The following is a 24,918-nucleotide window of genomic DNA, read 5'->3' as shown; positions in this document are numbered from 1 at the left end:
TAAACAGGACTGCCACTGTTGATACATGTTATTATGTAATATATTTTTTAAATCACATTTGCACCACCCACCACATTAGAAAAGTGTAAATGTTGGGTTTCTGTTACGTTACAGTGGCAGATGCAAGATTCCTCAAACTCCAGTTTGCACTTGCAAAGTCCAATCTTATGATCAGGAACAGACATTGCCCCTTGTTTTCCATGAAGTGACAGGCTCACTTTGTTCATTTTTAGTAACATATCTGTCAGATATCGAGGTCGGAATAACAATAGCTTGTCAGTCATTCTTTTGGGTTAAAAAGTATGATATTTCATTTTTTAAAGTTATTCTTTCAAGTTGAAAAAAATAGTGTTTCCAAAATAGGGAATGAACTTGTCCTGTTTAAAAAAATGAACAGAGATCATTACACACAGAACAGAGTAGACAATTGGGGGAGAAGTGAAGATATGGATAGAGAAATATGAATAGACAGTCCATTCAGAGCCTTATGGACAGAAGGAAAACACTTACATTTTCTTCTAGGCAGAAAGGAAATCATATCAGAAATTTTACCAAGGGGAGTGGCAGAGTCAGAATTCCAATTTTTTTTTTTTTTGAGATGGACTCTTGCTCTGTCACCCAGGCTGGAGTGCAGTGGCATGATCTCGGCTTACTGCAACCTCCGCCTCCCTGGTTCAAGCGGGTCTCCTGCCTCAGCCTCCCTAGTAACTGGGATTACAGGAGTGCGCCACCACGCCCAGATAATTTTTATATTTTTAGTAGAGACGGGGTTTCACTGTGTTAGCCAGGATGGTCTCCATATCTTGACCTCGTGATCCACCCACCTCGGCCTCCCAAAGTGCTGGGATTACAGGTGTGAGCCACCACGCCTGGCTCAGAATTACATTATTAAAAGATGACTCTGGGAGTCCTAAGGAAAGAGAGGAGGAAGCGCAAAGCTACAGGCAGAGAACAAAACAGAGAGAATTAAGGTCACTGGGTGAGCTGATGTGGTGTTGACCAAGAAGGTCCTCACAGATATAGGAAGGAGCGAAGGGTTTCAGTTCCCTTTTGGAGGTGGGGGACAGCCTGCACCAGTCACAAAATCACACTGAAATGTGAATTTAACCTTTCCAGATCATAGAGGAGCCTTGCAGCCCTGTTCTCCTCAGAGATGCCAGCCGCCAGCCAGCTGCAGCCCTCACGAAAATATACCACCCTATAAATACACAAGCTGGAGACCACCTTTCCCCAAAAGGTCTGATAGAAAGGTAAGCAGACATTTCTCTGCCAAGTCCTTCTAGATGTACTCGGCATCTAAATAGAGCTTTCCTGAACAATGCCCAAAATGAGATTATTTATGTTTGACTTTAACTTTTTCCCTTCTGGCTACATATTACTGGGTTTTAATATTTTTAAAGTATTTTAATATTTTTAAATATGTTGCTATATAACATATTATGTTGGTCTCTCACCAGATTCTTTGACTGGCATGTTTCCAGATTCTAAAGTGTTTTTTAAAAATTTATCCAAAAATATAGATATTTAGACATGTGTTTTATATTTACCAGCTGTCCAATAATCTTGTGGGGGGTTAACTAGGATATACAGGTTGCAATTTTTTTCCAGCAAAAGATTCATGTATTACACACCCATTTCAGTTAACAGTCCAGTGACCATTAGTTGAGCAGTTATTGTGCCAGATAATGTGCTAGAGGTTATGGTCCCCACCCTAACGGAGATGTAAAGAGTGGGGAGATGCAAATGGATGCTAACTGTGCTCTTGTGTGTCCATCATCTATTTTGTGGTCTCTTTCTAAAACATGCTCATTCCCTACAATTGATTATTTTTGCACCGTTTTTCACTTACATTACCCTATGGTGGGGGGATAAAGCTTTCACTGTATCTTGTATGCTTTCTCTCCATCACATTAGATGTTATTTATTAAAGTCTTTCACTGTAAAACCCCAGAGGATGTGCCTTTTCCAGGTCTCCATTCCACACCCTGCTATTACTCACTGTCCTGCTACAGAGCTTGTGAAGATTTCTAAGCAGAAGCAGAATGAATAGGATATCTCTGGTGAATTCTTACAGTATCCTAAAGCTCTTTTGTTATCCTTATATTCATATTAATTTCTACCAATTCTAAAAGGGTCTCATAATCTGAAATTAGACTTTGGAAAATATTTTCACATCCTGGCCAGGCATGGTGGCTCACGCCTGTAATCTCAGCACTTTGGGAGGCCAAGGTGGGTAGATCACCTGAGGTCAGGAGTTTGAGACCAGCCTGACCAACATGGAGAAACTCTATCTCTACCAAAAATACAAAAATTAGCCAAGTGCAGTGGCACATGCCTGTAATCCCAGCTACTTGGGAGGCTGAGGCAGGAGAATCACTTGAACCTGGGAGGCAGAGGTTGCAGTGAGCTGAGATCGCACCACTGCACTCCAGCCTGGGCAACAGAGCTAGACGTTGCCACAAAAAAAAAAAAAAAAAAACCACACGTCCTGCTTTTATTGTCCCTTGTCATGCACTCGCCTTCCTTTTGCTCTTTCATCTTCTTCATAAACATGGGGATCCCTTGGTTCTAAGTAGAGCTAACTAGAGGTCTACACAAGGTCACGCTCCCTCCCAGATCCCGAATTCCTCATAGGCATGAGACAGGCTTGGACCACATCAGGATTTCCCCGATTTCAGGTATTTGAATGTGCCTTTATGATTTGTGGCATATCTATGTCCTGTCAATAATAACATTTACTTAATAATACTCTTTAAGGTGACCTGTTTTCACTTGATATCACTATCCTGGTTAATTTTTTTTTTTAAACCAGTGTTATATATCATAGAAAGTGACTTTAGAAGTAACTCCATTCAGGCCAGGTGCGGTGGCTGACGCCTGTAATCCCAGCACTTTGGGAGGCCGAGGTGTGCGGATCACAAGGTCAGGAGATTGAGACCATCCTGGCCAACAGGGTGAAACCCCATCTCTACCAAAAATACAAAAATTAGCTGGGCATGGTTGCACGGGCCTGTAGTCCCAGCTACTCGGGAGGCTGAGGCAGGAGACTTGCTTGAACCAGGGAGTTGGAGGTTGCACTGAGCCAAGATCGTGCCATTGCACTCCAGCCTGGCAACAGAGTGAGACTCTGTCTCAAAAAAAAAAAAAAAAAAAAAAAAAAAAGAAGTAATTTCATTCCTTAGCGTATGCCCCAAAGAATTGAAAGCAAAGACTCAGATATTTGTACACCCACGTTCATAAAATTATTTGTAATAGACAAAAGATGGAAACAACTTCTATGTCCATTGACAGATGAATGGATAAACGAAATGGTACACACACGCACACAATGAAACAGGAATAAAGGAATAAAAGGAATAAAAAAGGAATAAAATTCTAACATGTGATACAATATACAAGAACCTTGAAAACATTATGCTGAGTGAAATAAGTCAGACACGGAGGACAAATATATGACTCCATGTATACAAGGTGCCTAGAACAGGCAAATTCGTAGAGACAGAGGGTAGGATGGTGGTAACTGAGCCCCGAGGAAGGAGGTGGAGGTAATGGAGAGTTATTCATTAATGGATACAGAGTTTCAGTTTGGAGTCATTAGAAACTTTTGGAGATGGATAGTGGAAATGGCTGTAAAGCAATGTGAATGTACTTATTGCCACGGAATTGGTTAAAATGGTAAATCTTATTATATTGTTGCCAAAAAGAGTCAAATTCTGGAAAATATTTGAAGAGATTTATTCTGAGCCAAATATGAGTGACCATGGCCCATGACACAGCCCTCAGGAGGTCTTGAGAACGTGTGCCCGACAGGGTACAGCTGGGTTTTATACTTTTTAGGGAGATAGGAGACTCCAATCAAATACACCTTTTTTCTTTATTTTTTTTTTCTTTTCTTTTCTTTTCTTTTTCTTTTTTTTTTTTTTTTTAGACAGAGTTTCACTCTTTTTGCCCAGGTTGGAGTGCTATGGTGTGATCTCGGTTCACTGCAACCACTGCTTCCCAGGTTTAAGTGATTCTCCTGCCTCCCAAGTAGCTGGGATTACAGGTGTGCGCCACCACACCTGGCTAATTTTGTATTTTTAGTAGAGACAGGGTTTCACCATGTTGGCCAGGCTGGTCTCCAACTCCTGACCTCAGGTGATCCACCTGCCTCAGCCTCCCAAAGTGTTAGGATTACATTTAATAAATACATTGTTTCAGTCCAGAAAGGTGGGACAGCTTGAAGTGGGGCCTTCCAGGTTACAGGTAAATTTCAAATTTTTCTGGTTAACAATAGGTTGAGTTTATCTAAAGACCTGGGATCAACAGAAAGGGAATATCACTGATAGATAGAGGTCTTTTTATCGGTTAAGATAAGGGATTTTGGACCAAAGTTCTTATTGTACAGATGAAGCCTTCAGGTAGCAGGCTTCAGAGAGGATAGAGTGTAAATGCTTCCTCTCAGACTTAAAGTCTGTGTTGATGTTAATGACAGAGAGGTATAATGAGGCATATCTGACCCCTACTTCCCATCATGACTCAAACCAGTCTTTCGGGTTAAATTTTAACAGTGCCCTGGCAGAGGAGGAAGTCCATTCAGATGGACTTAGGAGGCCTTAGAATTATATTTTTGGTTTACAATATTTTCCCTAATTAAAAAAAAAAAATTCATTGCAATATAAACAAAACAAGCTATTAAACTGTAGCAGGATCCCATCACCTGCTAATGACTCTCAGCATAAGGACTGCTCCTCTTCTGTTAAAGAAGAGATTAGAAATGTCAGACAGATATTAAAGACGCATTAGGCCAAAATGAAACATTCCTTTTGAATTATTCAGGGGAACTAGAAAGAGAATTAGAAGGGGACTCCCTTCCCCACAAGTGATTCTGAGAGATGTAATTCAGTTTCTGAGCACCAGTTACATTCACCAGCCATCCCGCATGACCACACCTGGAGAAACATAGGACTCATCTCTAAACGTCTTCCATCTTGGACAAATAAATAAAAACAGAGTAGATGAAATGCACCATGACTGAGCTCTGCCAAGTCCATGGACTGGCCAAGAGGCCCCCTGGAAGCAGTAGACCACTTCAATCTCAGACAGTTCACGCTTCAGTGGGGAGATGGGGCTCCACGGCTTCCCTTTGTCTCTAGAGCCTGTCACATGGCTTTGCGGGAGTGAGGCAGAGCTGGTCCTGCCATGGACCTTTTCAGCAAGGGGGTAGGGACTAGGTCAAATAAGAGGTGACTTTTGGGCCAGGCGCGGTGGCTCACACCTGTAACCTCAGCACTATGGGAGGCCAAGGCATGTGGATCACCTGAGGTCAGGAGTTTGAGACCAGCCTGACCAACATGGTGAAGCCCAGTCTCCACTAAAAATACAAAAATTAGTCGGGCATGGTGGCACATGCCTGTAATCCAGCTACTTGGGAGGCTGAAGCAGGATAATTGCTTGAACCCAGGAGGCAGAGGTTGCAGTGAGCCGAGATTGTGCCATTGAACTCCAGCCTGGGCAACAAGAGTGAAACTCTGTCTCTCAAAAAGAAAAAAAAAAAAAAAGAGGTGACTTTTAGTCCCAATCTTGATGCAAAAGAATGGCTGAGCTGGGTAGGCAGAGGTGAAGACCAGGAGGGATTCCAGGCAGTAGGGCCAGTTCTGTTCTATTCCTGAAGCTGTGTGTGTCCAGAGTACAAGCACTTTTGTCTGGCCAGACCCATGTCTGAAATGGGGTGGCAGGAAGTGAGACTGCAGGGTTGAGTTAGAGCTAACTCATACCGTTCTGGATGGTGTTCACATCAGTGTGTTCTCACGTGAACAGAATCAGAATCTCAGTATTGAATGTATCAGGTTTATTTTTCAGTGGACCAGAGACTCCAAATGAATGAGATACCAAAGACCTGATGTCACGTACCTAACTCTTGCCAACCATGTGACAGGTTTTGACAACTTTTTTTTTTTTTGAGACGGTGTCTCGCTCTGTCACGAGGCTGGAGTGCAGTGGTGCAATCTCGGCTCACTGTAACTGCCACCTCCCAGGTTCAAGCGATTCTCCTGCCTCTGCCTCCTGAGTAGCTGGGATTATAGGCACGTGCCACCATACCCGGCTAATTTTTGTATTTTTAGTAGAGACGAGGTTTCACTGTGTTGGCCAGGCTGGTCTCGATCTCCTGACCTCTTGATCTGGCCACTTCGGCCTCCCAACGTGCTGGGATTACAGGCATGAGCTACCACGCCCAGCTCAGGTTTTGACTTTCTGAACCTTCACTGTCCATCTTCACTAGGGTTAATACTACCTGACATGCCTACTTCAAAGATGTGTTGTAGGGATGGACTGATATGCTACTAAATAAGGAAGGACCTTATAGATGCTGGACTCACAAGGAGGGTTATTTAATATTACGATCCTCGGAACCCTGTGAAGGAATTGCAAGTCCATGATGCATCTCCCTGACTGCCCTTCCTTCTCCCAGTTAGTCTGGATTTTATCATCAAAAGAATTTAAAATCATTTAACATTGATATGAATGAAGCAGTGTGGCCCAGGGAGAAAGCTAGATAAACTAGGATCCGAATCATAGCTCAGCCGCCTGTGCCTCTAGAGAAGTGGCAGAGATGGACTCTTTCTCCCTCCCTGCTGTTTGTATGTTACTAGGGCAGTGTAGGCTTCACAAACAACACATATTTCCACCTCAACAAGCCTCAGCAGCTGAAGATTCAGAAAGCACTGATAGATAGCGGGCTTATCATCTGTTCTGAGGGTGGTGCTGAAGGACCTTTCTCAACAGATTCCCGTTGACTTCAGAATTCCCCAGATGCAGTAACTTTTTCTGTGTCTCCCTGCCCCAAGTATCTGTGGGCTTCTCCAAGCTCAGGGACTAAATGTTAGGCACTGAATATCTACTATAGATTAAACTGTGATTAGGCACTGGTGGAACAAAAGTAAATTTTGAATTAATTAATCAATAATTCATACTTTCCTTTGACCCTAAAATATTTGTAATTGATTCTGTTCTGCAGGATGTCCAGCACAATGAATGGTACATTGGAGAGTACAGCCGCCAGGCAGTTGAAGAGGCATTCATGAAGGAGAACAAGGTAATGCCTTTCACATGGTCCGCCGTCATTGTTTCCATAGGCATCTTAAGGTTCTCTGCTCATGTGTCACAAGCAACTTGCTTTCGTGTATTATTTCCTGCATCACCCTGCATTTCTCAACGCCGGGAGGCTGTAGTTGAAAAAGGCATTTAACATGGAGAGTTTCAGGCCAGGTGCAGTGGCTCGCCCCTGTAATCCTAGTACCTTGTGAGGCCGAGGTAGGTGGCTCACTTGAGGTGAGGAGTTTGAGACCAGCCTGAACAACATGATGAAACCCTGTTTCCACTAAAAATACAAAAAAAAAACCAAAAAACAAAAAAACAAAGAAATTAGCCAGGTGTGGTGGCACGTGCCTGTAATCCAAGCTACTCAGGAGGCCGAGACACAAGAATCACTTGAACCTGTGAGGTGGAGGTTTCAGTGAGCCGAGATTGTGCCACTGCACTCCAGCCTGGGCAACAGAGTGAGATGCTGTCTCAAAAATAAATGAAATAAAATAAAATAATAAAAACAAAAAACAAGAAAACATGAAGAGGACTGGGCGCAGTGGTTCATGCCTATAATCCCAGCACTTTGGGAGGCCAAGGTGGGTGGATCATCTGAGGTCAAGAGTTTGAGACCAGCTTGGTCAATATGGCGAAACCCTGCCTCTACTAAAAATACAAAAATTAGCCAGGCGTGGTGGCAGGCACCTATAATCCCAGCTACCCAGGAGGCAGAGACACGAGAATCGCTTGAACCTGGGAGGTGGAGGTTGCAGTGAGCCAAGACTGTGCCACTGCACTGCAGCCTGGGCAATGGAGTGAGATGCTGTCTCAAAAATTAATTAATTAATTAACTAAATTAAATAAAAATATAAAAACAAAAAAACCATGAAGAGGACCGGACGTGGCAGTTCATGCCTGTAATCCCAGCACTTTGGAGGCCGAGGCGGGTGGATCACCTGAGGTCAGGAGTTCAAGACCAGCCAGGCCAATGTGGTGAAACCCCGTCTCTACTAAAAATACAAAAATTAGCCAGGCGTGGTGGTGGGTGCCTGTATTCCCAGCTACTCATGAGGCTGAGACAGGAGAATCGCTTGAAGCCGGCAGGCAGAGGTTGCCATGAGCCGAGATCGTGCCACTGTACTCCAGCCTGGGCCACAGAGCAAGTCTTTGTCTCAAAAACAAAAAACATGGAGAGTTTCAGGCCTGAGGCTTGGTTGTGCTAATTATCAGCTGTGTGGCTTTCTCAAGTTTCTAAATAACTTCCCATGTAGATTTATTCATTTGTAAAATGAAACATAGTAAAATCAACCCTAAGGAACTATTTTGAAGATGAAATATGGATACTGGACTATAGAGGTCACAATAGAAGGGGCTTCCTTCTGCTTTCGTCAAGGTTTATCTCCTTAATCAAGGTTTGCCCAAGGTACTGTAGGGTGTTTATGTCTCACTTCTTTGAGAAAGGAGCAGGGATTGTGAAGGCTGCAAAAGTCAGGATATGGTAGGTTACGCTGCAGTAACAACCCCAAGATCTCAGTTGCTTAACATAATGAAACTTTACTTTTGCTTGCAAACCATGTTCAGGATGGGTTTGGGTGGATAAACCCAGGCTGCTGGGGCTCCATCTCAATGGTGTGCTTCTACCCTCACACTCTGACTCGTAATACATCCTCTCAGAAGTAACATAGTTTACTTCCGCTTACACATTTTTGACCAAAGGAAGTCACGTGACCAAACTTAACTTCGAAGACGGTGAGGAAGTACAAACCTACATGTGACTGAAAGGAGAAAAGAACTGGAATACTTGTCATCAGGTCAAATGACTACCACAACCGTCATCCCAAAGAGCAAATGATTATCAAGCAATGACTATGTGCAGAGAACTATGAGATTGCTTAGAAGTTATAGAAAGTGTCTCAAGACTGATGCAACATCAAAACCTATCCCCAGCCAATCAGTACAATGGGCATTGTTGAAAGAGGTAACCCAAACATGAATGAATTAGTTAATTAGTGAATAAATGAGAGGTCTACATTTTCATAAAACCTAGCTCTCAGAATTGATGTTGTAAAATTAAATAAATGATATGTATACGTTGCTATGGTAAGCAGAATCATGCCCACTCCAAAGATGTTCACATCCTAATCCCCAGAACCTATGAATATGTCACCTTCATAGAAAAGCGGACTTTGCAGATGTGAAGGTAAGGATGTTGAGAAGGGGAAGTAACTATGCATTATCTGGGTGGGTTCAATATAATCACAAAGGTCCTTGTAAGAGGGAACCAGGAGTTTCAGAGTCAGAGAAGGGACGTGATAATGAAAGTAGAGGTCAGATGAATGGGAGAGCCACAAGCCAGGGATCTTGCTGGCCTCCAGAAACTGGAAAAGTCATGGAAACAAAGTCTCTCCTATTGATTTTAACCTAGCAAGACTCATGTTAGACTTCTGACCTCCAGAACTGTAAGAGAATACATTTCTGTTTTACATCACTAATTTCATGGTAATGTGTTATAGCAGCAGTAGGAAATGATACCATTTCTTACAAAGTATCTTGAACATACACGGAATAAATGGAATATCCCATTTCCTAGATGAGGAAACTGAGGCTAAGCCAATATATTGGTCATAAAGTAGAGAAACTAACAGAACATGCATTCAAGATCAGTGCTCTTTTCACAAAATCCTAGCTGACTCTAGTAGCCCTCAAAGTTCTTTTCACAGCCCGGGTGGAGAGCCCTGGGTGGTTGGCTGATGCAGCTTCTTGAGGACCCTCCTTTTCTCCTTCCAGGGAATCTGGCCATGCCTTGGTAGAGTGGCGAACCTGGTGATGGTAGATTCCAACCCTGGCTGTCGTTCTTGGCTAATCCGTGCCCAGTGCACCATTGCACTCACAGAGCCTGTTTCCCATCAGAAGAACTAGTCTTAGCAGACCTCCTTCCAGGAGCCCATGTGTGGATTGTGCTGGAAAAGCAATATGCATGTGACCTGATGCTCTTCCGGCAGCATTTGGACGCTCAGCAAATGCTCCCTTCCTCTCTTTCTGTGTGCCTGCTTCTGCCTCTTCCCAAGAAACTTATACCATAGCAACTTATACGTATAACTTATTTTAATTTTAAGAAAATAAAATCTCAGTTAAATGACTTCATATGTTCCCTTTCATATTCTACTTTTCTGTTTGTCTCAGTTCTGTCAAAATGTGTTTCCCATTTATGAAAGATAATTTATTTTAAATTTCAGAATTACTCAGATTTATTTTGACAAATCATTTCAGAGTTTAAGAGGATAAACCCAAAAATTGGCCGTGAGTTTTGGCCTCTTCTCTCCTTCTGATCTTTGGCAGTGCTCTGGGCTTGAACATTAAGGCTTCAGTTATGACTAAACAGAACAAGTTCCAGAAAATTCTGCCATCCTATTTTATACAGTCAGAGGCTTGTGTATTTAAAGGGTGAGGATTTGGTTTGGCTTTTCAGTATTCCATTTAGTAACTGATGCTTTAGGGGATTCACTTAAGCCTTTAGATTTTTATTCCTTTACTTGTAAAATAAGAATAAAATTTTTCCATCAATGTTTATGTAAAGAACCCAACGTTTATGTAAAGAACCTGTAAATAGGCTGGGTGCGGTGGCTTACACCTGTAATCCCAGTACTTTGGGAAGCTGAGGCGGGTAGATCACGAGGTCAGGAGATTGAGACCATCCTGGCTAACACGGTGAAACCCCGTTTCTACTAAAAATACAAAAAAATTAGCCAGGTGTGGTGGCGGGCACCTGTAGTCCCAGCTACTCGGGAGGCTGAGGCAGGAGAATGGCGTGTACCTGGGAGGCAGAGCTTGCTGTGAGCCGAGATCCGGCCACTGCACTCCAGCCTGGGCGACAGAGCAAGACTACGTCTCAAAAAAAAAAAAAAAAAAAAAAAAAACCTGTAAATGAACCAGGCACGGTGGCTCACACCTATAATCCCAGCACTTTGGGAGGCTGAGGTGGGCAGATCACGAGGTCAGGAGTTTGAGACCAGCCTGGCCAAAATGGTGAAACCCAGTCTTTACAAAAAAGACAAAAATTAGCCAGGCGTGGTGGTGGGTGCCTATTATCCCAGCTACTCATGAGGCTGAGGCAGGAGAATCACTTGAACCCTGGAGGCGGAGGTTGCAGTGAGCTGAGATCGCGCCACTGCACTCCAGCCTGGGCAACAGAGCAAGACTCCATCGTAAAAAAAAAAAAAGTCCTCTAAATGAAACAATGTGTGCAAAGTGCTTGGCAATTCTCAATGCACCTTAGCTACCAGTATCATCATAACATCACTATCATGTTACAATATTATTTATAAATTTTGTATACTTAAAGTATTGCTATGTTGTATTATATAGTATTACCATTATTATATATCTGTAAGTATTCATTAAAGAAATATATAATTATATATAGCTATTATAAAATATAGAGAATTATATATCATAATTTATTATTATAGCTATAAATCACTATATATATTATCTATATTTATCATGCTTTTTTTTTTGAGACACGGTCTCACTCTGTCACCCAGGATGGAATGCAGTGGTGAGATCTCGGCTCACTGCAACCTCCGCCTCCTGGGTTCAAGCGATTCTCCTGCCTCAGCCTCTGGAGTAGCTGGGATAACAGGCACATGCTACTATGCCTGGCTGATTTTTGTATTTTTAGTAGAGATGAGGTTTCCCCATGTTGGCCAGGCTGGTCTTGAACTCTTGACCTCAAGTGATCCACCTGCCTGGGCCTCCCAAGTGTTGGGAATACAGGTGTCAGGCACCGCACCGGCCTCTATTCTTCATAGATCACTTATAACCATCTATACAATACACACAATTACACTTACAGATTTTTCATTTTCATTATATAAATAACACAATGTAACTACAAAACTAAGCCTGGTAGATGTGTTCATGTGCAGGAGGACTGCTCCATTTCTCAGTCTTTTACAACCAGATCTTAGTATCATTCTGAATCATTCCCTGGAGTGTACAAATTATTTCTAATCATTGTCCTGTTCTCAGCTTTTGGACCATTTGACGCTGTTGACCTGCTTTTGGAAACCCTCAGTCTCCACCTCTTGGCTTCTGTCACACTGAATCTCCTGGTCTTCCGTCATCTTTCAGACATCTCCAGGCCTTTTGTGTCTTCTCTTCCTTGCCCTGTACTTGCCCTCACCTCAACATAGGCTACAATTCCTCCTCCCATAAAGGGCCTCTCCATTCAGTTTGATATCCATGACTTAGAGGCCCCATGTCTCTTTCAGGAACCCTAATCCTGCATAGACATCTTTGCACATAGAAGTCCAATTTATTAGATAAAAGCTTTCTCTGCTCAAAGCCTGCTGTGGCTCCCACTATCTCTAGAATAATACCCAAGCATCAGGCAGAAGAGGAAATATGTGAACACTGAGAGATGAATACATCAAGAAGCGAGCTGGAGAAGGGCTTTTCCATGTAGGAGTAGCACATGTGGCATGGTTTGGCTGTGACCCTACACAGAGCTCATCTTGAATTGTAATCCCCATAATCCCACGTGTCTAGGGAGAGACCTGGTGGGGGTGACTGGATCATGGGGGCAGTTTCCCCCATGCGGTTTTAGTGAGTGAGTTCTCGTGAGATATGATAGTTCTATAAAGGGCTCCTCTCCCTTCACTCCTCACTCTGCTCTCTCCTGCTGCCATGTGAGAAGGTCCAAGCTTGCTTCCCCTTCGCCTTCCGTGTGATTGTAAGTTTCCTGAGGCTTCCCCAGCCATGTGGAACTGTGAGTCAATTAAACCTCTTTCCTTTATAAATTACCCAATCTCAGGTTATTTCTTTATAGAAGTGTGAAAACAGACTAATACATCATGCAAAATCTGGGAACCCCAAAGCAGATGCTGCCTTTGGGAAATGGTGGCTTGGCTGGAGCCAGGAGCCAGAGGCAGAAAGCTGCAGGAGCAGTGAGAGATCAAACTGCAAGATAGGATGGTCATGCTAAGTTCATAGGCACTATGCCCAGGTCAGTAGGAAATGATGAAAGCTTTTTTCTTTTTTGTTTTGGAACCGGAGTCCTGCTCTGTTGCCCAGGCTGAAGTGCAGTGGCACGATCTCGGCTTACTGCAATCTCTGCCTCCCAGGTTCAAGTGATTCTCCTGCCTCAGCCTCCCGAGTAGCTGGGATTACAGGCGCCCACCACCACCACGCCTGGCTAATTGTTGTATTTTTAGTAGAGATGGGGTTTTTCCGTGTTGGCCAGGCTGGTTTCAAACTCCTGACCTCAGGTGATCCGCCTGCCTTGGCCTCCCAAAGTGCTGGGATTACAGGGGTGAGCCACCACCCCTGGCCTTGATGAAAGACTTTCAAGAAGAGAGTGTCAAGATCCAACTGGTACACATCTCAGAAAATGACAAGAACCCATAGACACGCAGACACTCAGTACAAACTTACTGAATTAAAGTGGTTTACCCAAAACTAAATCCATCTGGGAATCTCATGCACGCAAACATCATTGTTGCCACCACTACAAGGGCAGAATGCTGGCATGCCTGAAAAGATGGCTGTTACTCTTTTTGTTTCAGGATGGTACTTTCTTGGTCCGAGATTGTTCCACAAAATCCAAGGAAGAGCCCTATGTTTTGGTTGTGTTTCATGAGAACAAAGTCTACAATGTAAAAATCCGCTTCCTGGAGAGGAATCAGCAGTTTGCCCTGGGGACAGGACTCAGAGGAGATGAGGTGGGTATAACTTAACAGCTTCCCTGTTCCAGGCTAAGCCCAACAAATAAAGGAAGAGTTTGGGGGATGTCGTTCCGGAGGAGGAGGATGCTGCCCTGAAGAATGGGGATGTAGGCTGACGTCCCCACCCCTTCCACAAATATCTGCACATCTTACGCTTTGGCCTACCAGGCCAGCGGCCAGTTTTGACCATTTCATGCACCCCCGTTGCCTGCCTTGCCTATTAAAGAAAACTCATTCTACAAGACACATCTAAACTCTGCCTCCCAGGAAGCCTCCAGAGGAGCATACACTAATGCCAAATTCCTTTCCCTCCTCAGCACTGAAATGCCCACTGCAGACATTTCTGATGTCTGTCGGAATTCCTTAACTATAGATTTGTGTCCCCAAAATGAATGTGAAACCAGCCACAGCATACGGGCTATGTTGAGCATGCCTGTCCTCAGTACAGATCTGCTGATGGGGGCAAAAGAATGAATCAATTAAAATATTCGTGAATAACAGAAATCGATCCACAAGAAAGGGGAAATTTTCACTGAATATGTATATGCCAGGCCTAGTCTATCTGCATTATTATTATTATCATTTTGAGACAGAGTCAGACTGTCACCCAGGCTGGAGTACAGTGGCATGATCTCAGCTCACTGCAACCTCCTCCTCCCGGTTCAAGTGATTCTCCTGCCTCAGCTTCCCGAGTAGCCAGAATTACAGGCATGCACCACCAAACCCAGCTAATTTTTATATATTTTTTAGTAGACATGGGGTTTCACCATGTTGGTCAGGCTGGTCTCAAACTCCTGACTTCAGATGATCTGCCTGCCTCGGCCTCCCAAAGTGCTGGGATTACAGGCGTGAGCCACTGTGCCTCGCCAGCATTATCTTATTTTGATCCTCCACAACTCTTTGGAGTCATGATTTTTCCTATCTTAGATGTAGGAAAACTAAGGCTCAGAAAATTAAATAAATGGCCAAAGACACACAGGCAGTAACGGAAGAGGGAAGGAGAGGCTGTTCTTGTAACTCTTCTGTTGATGAAGGAAGGGGTAAAGGAAGGAAGGAACGAAGTCAATTATGAGCCACCATTTCTAAGGGTGTGAGCTCAGGCCGGTGACTTAACCTCCCTGGGCTTTAATTTCCTCAAATGTAAATGTTATTTTAAAGCCTAGACTTCAGTAATTTAGTGATTCCCATGTAGCATCTCCAGGTTGCAGTTTTATCTGTGGGTGTGCATTGTTAGGGGCTGAATCGTGCCTCCCTCACTCCAAAAAACCCACACGTTGAAGTCCTAACCCCCAGTAGCCCAGAATGTGACTGTATTTGAAGATAGGGCTTTGAAAGAGATAATTAAGGTTAAATGAGGTTATTGGGATGAGTCCTAATCCAATATGACTGATGTCCTTGTGACAAGAGGAGACACACACAGAGGGGCGACCATGTGAGGACACGGGGAAGGGACGACCATCTGCAAGCCAAGGAGAGAGGTCGTGGGAGAAAGCAGCCTTCCAACACCTTGGTCTTGGGACTTCAGCCTGGAGAACCGCGAAGAAAGACGTTTCTATTGTTTAAGCCCCCTCGTCTGTAGCGCTTAGTTACAGTAACCTTGACAAACGAATACAGGATAAAACCAGAACTTTCACACAGATACCGACTGTTTTTCAACAAGTAACAAAATAGGGCACATTGTTAGGGCTGCCAGCAGGCCTCAGGTAGGCACACGTGTGAAATCGACGTGCAGGCTGCATAAAGATTCCAGCTTAAATCCCGTGTCTGACCCAGAGCACTTTTTTGAGGCTCGGAGAGGAGTAGTTAGCACCTGTGAGGTGACCATGGGGTCAGTTCACCACTCTTTGCTATAGCCCGAGAACACTGTGACATGAACAAGTGCATAAGTGAATCCATAGATTAATACATAAATCTACCAGTTACAGTCACATTAAGAAAGTGCTATGTTAACACGAAAGAGAAAAGTGGCCAGTTCTTCATTTTGTGGAGAGGATTGACAAGTTAATAAATGTAAAACACTTAGTGCCTGCGACCTATCAAGGCCATGATAAATTTTAGTTATATTTTTGTCACTATTACTGAGTCATTTTAATAAGTAGGATATAGTCCCCCTAAGATACCTATGGTAATGGACTTTCCAACTCAATGTCCCTTGATCCTCCTATATCTTGTCTCAGCTCATAGAATTTCTCATCTTTAGGAAAGCATTATATAATTCTTATTTCTTTATTTATTTATTTTGAGACAGGGTCTTGTTCTTGTTGCCCAGGCTGGAGTGCAGTGGCATGATCTTGGCTCACCGCAACCTCTGCCTCCCTTGTTCAAGCCATTCTCCTGCCTCAGCCTCCCGAGTAGCTGGGATTACAGGCATGTGCCACCACACCTGGCTAATTTTGTATTTTTAGTAGAGATGGGGTTTCTCCATTTTGGTCAGGCTGGTCTGGAACTCCTGACCTCAGGTGATCCGCCCACCTTGGCCTCCCAAAGTGCTGGGATTACAGACATGAGCCACCGTGCCCGGCCAGGAAAGCATTATATAATTCTTAAATGCTTGGGTTTAAGGGGTTTTTTTCCTCTGAGAATAGAGGACGTGGACATGGTGTGCCTTTGCATGTGCCAGGCCCTTGGGCCAAATGCTGTTTAATTTGCTCTCACATGGAGTTCTTGAAAAAGCTCTGGAAAGGACATCTTAATGAACCTTATTTACTGGTGAGGAAACTGAGGCCTGAGATAGTTACAGCTTTTTTTCCCAACATGCCCTACTTTGGTCTGCTAATAAAGAAAAGGAAGTAGAGTGACTCTGTGATAATATCCTAATAGCTTAATCAGACTGTCAGCCGGTTCACTGACTGTCTCGGCAAATAAGGAGCATCTCCTATGGCAGGCCATAGATTAGACCCTCCGCCTCCAGATGAGCTGCTCTAATTACTGTCACCAAGGAACCCTGAGAGAACCAAATGTCTGTTTTAAGAAGCTCCTTTCTGTGTTCATCTGGAATTTTCTCCTCCTTTGCATTCCCTGTTTTTCCCATATGTGTTGAACATACATTTCCACAGGTGAAAGGATGAATCAATGAAAGCATTCACTAATAATATAAATATATATACATAAATCAAGCAATGAGAAAGAAATCCAAGGCAGAATCCTGAGTTTTGGTGGGGTTTTATATGCACTAGAGCTATTCTGTGCAGTTAGCCATTAATAACTAATGTGATCTATTGAATCCTCATAGCCAACCTCTGGGGTAGGTGCTGTCAATATTTCAATTTAACAAACTGTGACACTGAGGCACAGAAATGCTAAGTATCCGGCCCAAAGTCACAGCTAGTAAATGGCGATTCTGGGATGCAGTATGTTTTGCAAAACATTGACTTCCATTACCAGTTGAAGGTATGCAGATTCTTGGCGTCTTGAGCCAAAAATTGGCAAAACACACAAACAAAGCAAGCAAAGAATGAAGCAACAAAAACAGAGATTTATTGAAAATGGAAGTGCACTCCACAGGATGGGAGTGGCCCAGGCACAGGGGCTCGAGCACCCTTACAGAATTTCCTGCGGTTTAAATATCTGCTAGAGGTTTCCATTGGTTACTTGGTGTTCATCCTATGTAAACGAAGAGGATAAAGTAAAGTTACAGTCATTTACTCAGTGTAGGCCCTATGTAAATAGAAAGGATATATCCTGTCACAACTGAAGTGTTTCCATTTGATTTGGTTCTAGGAAGTCCTTAGATTCCCTGCCTCCAGGCCCTATTCTCATGTCTCGCTTCCATAGACAGACTCAAATAACACTGTGGCAAATACAAGTAATCACCCACCCGTTTGAAAACACTGCAGGTTGAATCACAGTTAAAGAACAGTTAACACTTACTTGGAGCTTACTGTGTGCCAGGGAGTGGGTAAAAAATGACAATTCACAGGTGGTTTCTTCCTGCCTTCCCTCTGAGGGAGATGTGTAAGAGAAAGAGGGTCTGGATTTTACTCAGTTCCCTCATGCTTTTCACAGCCTGAGCCTTTTGTCTTGCTGAGGAAGAATCACACCTCTTTAAAACAAGATTAGCAAGACTCTGCTAAATGCAAGCCAACAACTAGCTACTTTAGCCAGGGTCCAATTAAAGAAAGCATCTTCACCCAACTCAGCAGGAAAAACATGAGAAACAGCATCTTCAAAGATTACTTTAATTTCATGTCGTTTTGTAGCTATCTTGCCGCTTTTGAATTTAACCACACAGATGATGCAGCAATGCCTAACTCTTGGGAGTTATTTTGAGTGTGACATGAGTTGATGTAAGTAGTGGCAGACACATAGAGGCAGGTGCTTAATAAGTACCACTTCCCCAGAAACTTCGCGGTTTAAAACAACTGAAATGTATTGTTTCACAGTGCTGGAGGACAGAAGTCCAACATCATGGTATCAGCAGGGCCACACTCCTTCCGGAGACTCCAGGGGAGAGTCACCCTGACCTCTTCCAGCTTTCCGCAGCTGCCAGCAATCCTTGTCTTCCTTGATTTATGGCCATGTCACTCCAGTCTCAGCCTCTATGGTCACATGACCTTCTCCTCTCTACGGTCACGTGACCCTCTCCTCCTCCTCTCTATGGTCACGTGACCTTCTCTTCTCTGATCAAAATCTCCCACTGCTCCTACCTTATGAAGAAATACATGATTGCTTTTAGGGCCTACTGGGATAACCTCGGATAAGCACCCCCTCTCAGGATCCTTAACTTTATCCTGTATTATACCATATAAAATAGTATCAACTCTTTTATAATGTAAGGTCATATTCTAGATTCTGGGATTAGGACACGGACATATTGGGGAGAATCATTCAGCACCCGCTGCTCATTTACTTATTTATTGTCCGAGCATTAATTGTAGGCCTACAGTATGTTAGACTCAGTGTTGCATTCTGGGAACACAGAAAGAGTCATGTCAAGTCCCTGCCATCCAGAGAATACCCTGTTCATCTGTGCCAATCTCCGTAGGCACCTAAGCAAGAATGAGATTGTAGAACACCGGCCCTAGCCAGCCAAGGATGCGCCTGCCTTAAACAACCTGCAGAGCTTAACTGCTGCCAAACATCGGCCCTGCATCTCAGTTTTATAAGTCATGCTTGTCAACATTTCTGTGAAATCTCAGAGAAGGGAGATTTCAATTTCAATTTCCGGATCTTTCCTTTTTTGTTCTACAAATGTTTATATGTTTCTAAAAATCACCGTACATGTTTACATGATAAACTAAACTTTAAAGACTAGAGAACAGAGACAATCAACCCATGGGTTTTTTTCACACCTTCCCTGTCTGCTTCCTTCTCCTCCTGCTTGATTGGCATTTATCTCTCTTTCTCTTTTCTCCCCCTTTCCTTCTTTCACTCTCATATGTGTACCCAAATAGATTTCTTTACTTTTCTGGAAGGAAACATTGCCCACAGTTCATATATACAACAAGCACAAAAGGTTTCAACAAATGGGCCAGGCGTGGTGGCTCATGCCTATAATCTCAGCACTTTGGGATGCCAAAGTGGGTGGATCACGAGGCCAGGAGTTCAAGAACAGCCTGGCCAACATGGTGAAACCCCGTCTCTACTAAAAATACAAAAAGTAGCTGGGCGTGGTGGCACGTGCCTGTAGTCCCAGCTACTTGGGAGGTTGAGGCAGGAGAATCGCTTGAATCTGGAAGGTGGAGGTTGCAGTGAGCCAAGATCATGCCACTACACTCCAGCCTGGTGACAGAGTGAGATTCCATCTCAAAAAAAAAAAGAAAAGGTTTAAACAGATGTTAAGATCTGATATTAGCAAACATTGCTTGTCCCCCTGGAAAAGATTATTCAATATACAAGAGCTTAAGTATAATCTTTTTTAAAAGTCTCTTCAGGACAATATTTCAGTTTTGACCCCATCATTAGAAACCAATAATAAGAAAAGACCAGGTCGGGCACGGTGGCTCATGCCTGTAATCCCAGCACTTTAGGAGGCCGAGGTGGGTGGATCACTTGAGGTCAAGAGTTCAAGACCAACCTGGTCAATATGTTGAAACCCCATCTCTACTAAAACTACAAAAAGTTAGCTGGGCACCAATGCACATGCCTATAATCCTAGCTACTTGGGAGGCTGAGGAAGGAGAATTGCTTGAACCTAGGAGGCAGAGTTTGCAGTGAGCAGAGATTGTGCCGCTGCAATCCAGCCTGGGCAGCAGAGTGAGACTCCGTCTCAAAAAAAAAAAAAAACAGGAAAGACCATGTGACTAATTGCCCCTGTCTTGCTTCCTACCACCTGTTAAAATTAATGAAATGTCATCCATGTAGCAGAATTTTAAAACAATTAATAGCAAATGTATTATTTGGGGACAATCTTTTTTTTTTTTTCTTTTGAGACTGAGTCTCACTCTGTCACCCAGGCTGGAGTGCAGTGGCGCAATCACAGCTCACTGCAACCCCTACCTTCCGGGTTCAAGCAATTCTTCTGCTTCAGCCTCCCGAGTAGCTGGGACTACAGGCATGCGCCACCACGCTCGGCTAATTTTGTTTTTTGTATTTTTAGTAGAGATGGGGTTTCATCATATTGGTCAGGCTACTCTCGAACTCCTGACCTCGTGATCTACCCGCCTCGGCCTCCCAAAGTGCTGGGATTACAGACGTGAGCCCCCGAGCCCAGCCTGGGACAATCTTAAAGAAAACAGGAATGAGAATAGGAGAGATAAATCATCTTCCCTCTGAAGACTAACACTAGGAAAGATTTCCTTTTATCAATGTGGATTTAACCAATTTTGTGAAAGAGTTCTACCTGGAAAGTTTTTGTTCTTTTTGTTATTCACTTTTTGTTTTATCAAGCATGAAGAAAGAAAAAGAAAACTTTGTGCTTGTTTTAAAATTGGAAATGAAATACAGAAAATTCTTCTTTTCCTAAAGGCTTACAGTAGTGGTCTGTAAATTTCTTGGTGATTTCATTGCTCTCCCATGATATTCTTGGAAAATCTAGAAGGGAGGAGTTAATCGTAAGGCCTGGCATGTACTGAGCACTCACTGTGTGTCACGCTTTCTTCTAAATGCTGTATTGCTTATGCATCAATTCCATTCTCACAATGAACCTCAAAGTTAGGTCCTATCATTACCATCACTGTTCGTAGAATAACTGAGGCACAGAGAATGCAAGAAACTTGCTGACAGTCATACTGCTAGTGGTTGGGAGAGCCAGGCTTTGAACTCAGGCATTTAGGCTCCACAGGCCCTCTACTTACAATTACCCTGCTGTAGTAGGAATTAATCTCCCCATTGGACAACGGGGAAAGTACCTTACCTTAGCATCAAGTGGAAACTCATATTTATTGTATACATAACATGGGTGGTGGTATAGTCTGAATGTTTGTATTCCTCCAAAATTTATGTGTTGAAATCCTAAGCCCTAAGGCGATGGTGTTAGGAGGTGGGGACTTTGGAAAGTGATTCAGTCTCGAAGGTGCAGCCCTCACAAATGGGATTCGTTCCCTTGTAAAAGAGTGCATTGCTCTTTGGACCATGTGAGGATACAGCATTAAGGCAAGAAAATGGGCCTCTCCAGATACTGAATCTGCCAGTGCCTCAACCTTGGACTCCCCAGACTCCAGAACTGTGAGACATAAATTTCTGCTGTTTCTAAGCTGCCAGGTTTATAATACTTTTTGTTGTTGTTTGTTTTTTGAGATGAAGTCCATCTCCCAGCCTGGAGTGCAGTGATGCGATCACAGCTCACTGCAACCTCTGCCTCCCGGGTTCAAGTGATTCTCCTGCCTCAGCCTCCCAAGTAGCTGGGATTACAGGCGCATACCAGCATGCCTGGCTAATTTTTTATATTTTTGGTAGAGATGGGGTTTCACTATGTTGGCCAGGCTGGCCTTGAACTCTTGAACTTAAGTGATCTGCCTGCCTTGGCCTCCCAAAATGCTGGGATTACGGGCGTGAGCCACCAGGCCTGGCCTAGTATTTTAACAGGCCAAACACACCAAGTCAGACTGACACATAGGTTATCTCACTGGAAACTGCTGCAGATCCAGTAAAGGTTTCAGAGGGACAAGGGACTTACAGATTGAACCAGGACTCTCTGGGTGTGAAAAGACAAACCCCAATTCAAATGAGCTCAGGCGGGAGAGAAGGAAATTTGTTATAATGTAACCAGAAAGGACAGAAATGGACTAGATCCAAAGACTAGTTAACATCAAGACATTCCCACTCTACATTTCTTTCCCCACATTTTTGTCCCCTCTGTGGTATCTGTTTGCTCTTCACACCTCCCAGCATAATGGTAGGAAGGAGGAGATGACCCTGGAAGTCACATGTTTTTAGCGTTTTAGTTGCTTTCTGTTCAGTGCGCCACTAAGAAAAAATAATGTCCCCTCCCAACAGCCCCGAGGGAAGCCTCTGAGTGACCTGGTGAGGTTCTTATTAAGCCTCAATTAACAATTTTCACAGCACACATTTCTAAATGAAATTATTTGTTTGCATAGGAAATTATTTTCTGCCAGCTCCCAACAGAATGTCATCCCTGTGAGGCCCTAACTGGTCAATCTCATTCCCCGTTGGCTATTCCTGAGGCCTTCCAACATTTCTGCGCCTAGGATGCCCTGGGCAGAGGAAGGAGTAGGCAAGACCAAATCAGAGGCAGAGTAGCCCCCACGGAGGTGGCTCCCTTTCTTCAGGCTGTGTCATCTCTACCTTGGTTTGTTGGAGCATCAGAGGTCACAAGCTATAGGCAAAGTTGAAAAATAAAAAGAAATATCCAGAAAAGTGAGCCTTCATTCCTGGTCTCACCCTCCCTAGCCGTGGGAGACTGAGTAAGGCAGTCCACTTCTCTGAGCTGAAATTCCTTAGCTCTTTAGGGAAGATCATTCCCCCTGCCCTGTTCACCTCACAGGCTTGCTAGGGAGGATCCAAGTTGTCTTGAAACATGGGAGGCAGGTTGAGCAAGCTTTTCCTAATTATCTCCCAATATTCTCCTTCGGGAACTCATCCAAACTCACCTAATCAGAATTACTGTATATGCAGAATGGACATTGAAGACTCAGAGAGGGAGAGGGTGATAAGGGGGTTAAGGAATGAAAAATCACCTAGTGGGTAATACAATGTATATTATCTGGGTGACGGGTACACTAAAGCCCAGACCTCACCACTATACAATTCATCCACGTAACCAAAAGCCACTTGTACCTCTAAAGCTATTGAAATTAAAAAAATTACCATATGTGCTCAAGTTCTCTCAGTACCCTGTCCTTATGCATGGCCCTGTACATTCTCTGCTTTTAATGTCTTTAAACCCTCCTGTCTACTTATCTGGCATGACCCATAACATAGCCCATTTCAAGTCTGCATCCTTGACAAAGCACTTCCCTATTTCCCTAAACCTGAAATAATCTTCCTTTCCGTTAAATTGTCATAACACTTTATCTGTGTATCTAGAAACACTGAAATCTGCAGCCACCTCATTATTTCACAAGAAGCTCAAGGAGGGCAGCTGAACCGGCTAAGCAGCCCTGTGGTTGTCCCTGTTCTTTCTATGTATACTAGAATTCCTCAGACTTCGTTACTGGAGAGCAAGCTCACTGCAGGCATTGCCCTCCAATTTACTACATTCGAGCCTGAATCTTCTATATTTTTGCTGGTCAGAGCTAAGGTTGAGGTTTGGGAGGCAACAGAGATTACAAGGCTTGATCGCTGTGTAACTATCCCACCTAAGTCACTTAAGATAGAAAGGCTGTGATAACAATAGAATGGAACTTGACCCGTGTGATCTGATTCCAGAGAGGGAAAACTCTCTGTGTAGGAAATTTAAAGAGCTGCCATAAGGCTCACTTTTGGTCATCTCAAGAACTTTTTTTCTCCCTTATCATTCTTACCACTCATCCTTCAAGCTTGCCATATTCTTTTTAAAAACTACTTCTAGTCGGGTGTGGTGGCTCCTGCCTGTAATCCCAGCACTTTGGGAGGCCTAGGCAGGTGGGTCACCTGAGGTCAGGAGTTTGAGACCAGTCTGGCCAACATGGCAAAACCCTGTCTCTACTAAAAATATAAAAATAAGCTGGGCATGGTGACGCATGCCTGCAATCCCAGCTACTTGGGAGGCTGAGGCAGGAAAATCGCTTGAACCCGGGAGGCAGAGGTTGCAGTGAGCCAAGATCACATTACTGCACTCCAGTCTGGGTGACAGAGCAAAAAAATGTCTCAGAAAAAAACAAACAAGGAAAAAAACCACTTTCTGAAACACCGTTACCATACAAAAAATGTTAAATTGGTTCACCTCTTCCCTGTGCAAAATCAGGACCTTAGCTATATTTTAACCTACAGACACAAAAGATATTTTAAAAATCATTAACTTTCTTTTCTGTGTTTCAGAAGTTTGATTCAGTAGAAGACATCATTGAACACTACAAGAATTTTCCCATTATACTAATTGATGGGAAAGATAAAACTGGGGTCCACAGGAAACAGTGTTACCTCACTCAGCCATTCCCTCTCATCAGACACCTCTCACCTCTGTAGCCTGGTCTTTGTGTTATCTTTGGTTTACTGGATTCAGCGCTTCCATCGTTTTCATTGATTTCAAAAGATTATTGCCTGTGCCTTCAAGGGATGACTTTTTTGACTTTGTAGAAAAGAAAAACACTCTATAACAAAGTGGAAAATCAATCATGGTTTTGAAAGTTCAAACCACAGAGAAAATATTTATAACATGCAAAAAATAAAAACAGTCTAGTAACTGGCCACTGGACAATAAATAAAAATAAATAAAAACTAGGGTTTTAAAAGTATCTTCTAAATAACAACAGAAAATGCTATCAACATAGCTATTATGTTCATGATATAGGCGAGCAGCAAAGGGCACCAGAAGCTATTGCTTAAATGTTTGCAGCCAGTGCAGGACAAGTCAATGGGAAATTCCCAAATCTGTGCTCTTTACAGGGCACTGTGCTGCCTTTATGTCAGTCGTTGGGCCTTATACATCTACAATGTGTGGATGATTTCTTACACTAAAGATGTTGATGAATATTAGCTCTCTTTTATTGTAATCCTAGAAATTCAAGTATAGGGAAGAAATGTGGTATGGAAAACCAGCAATTGTGAATGTCACCTTGAAGACAGAAACTGAAAATATTCTGACCAGGGT

At 43.3% G+C, this 24,918-nt stretch overlaps 1 protein-coding gene across 1 annotated transcript in view; it reads left to right on the top strand.

The window, feature by feature from the left end:
* Nucleotides 1-24,548, top strand: part of CLNK (cytokine-dependent hematopoietic cell linker) — a 206,794-nt gene extending 182,246 nt beyond the window's left edge. Inside the window, exons 16-19 of the mRNA XM_011987821.1 lie at nucleotides 1,117-1,250; nucleotides 6,998-7,075; nucleotides 13,629-13,784; nucleotides 24,147-24,548. Coding sequence (XP_011843211.1) covers nucleotides 1,117-1,250; nucleotides 6,998-7,075; nucleotides 13,629-13,784; nucleotides 24,147-24,293 — 515 coding nt within the window. The 3' untranslated portion in view covers nucleotides 24,294-24,548. The remainder of the gene's footprint in view (nucleotides 1-1,116; nucleotides 1,251-6,997; nucleotides 7,076-13,628; nucleotides 13,785-24,146) is intronic.
* Nucleotides 24,549-24,918: the final 370 nt, after the last annotated feature.

This window comes from Mandrillus leucophaeus, unplaced genomic scaffold (assembly GCF_000951045.1).
Source record: "Mandrillus leucophaeus isolate KB7577 unplaced genomic scaffold, Mleu.le_1.0 Scaffold317, whole genome shotgun sequence".
NCBI lineage: Eukaryota > Metazoa > Chordata > Mammalia > Primates > Cercopithecidae > Mandrillus > Mandrillus leucophaeus.
Note: the sequence above shows the minus strand (reverse complement) of the source record. Positions and strands in the feature narration are given on the sequence as shown.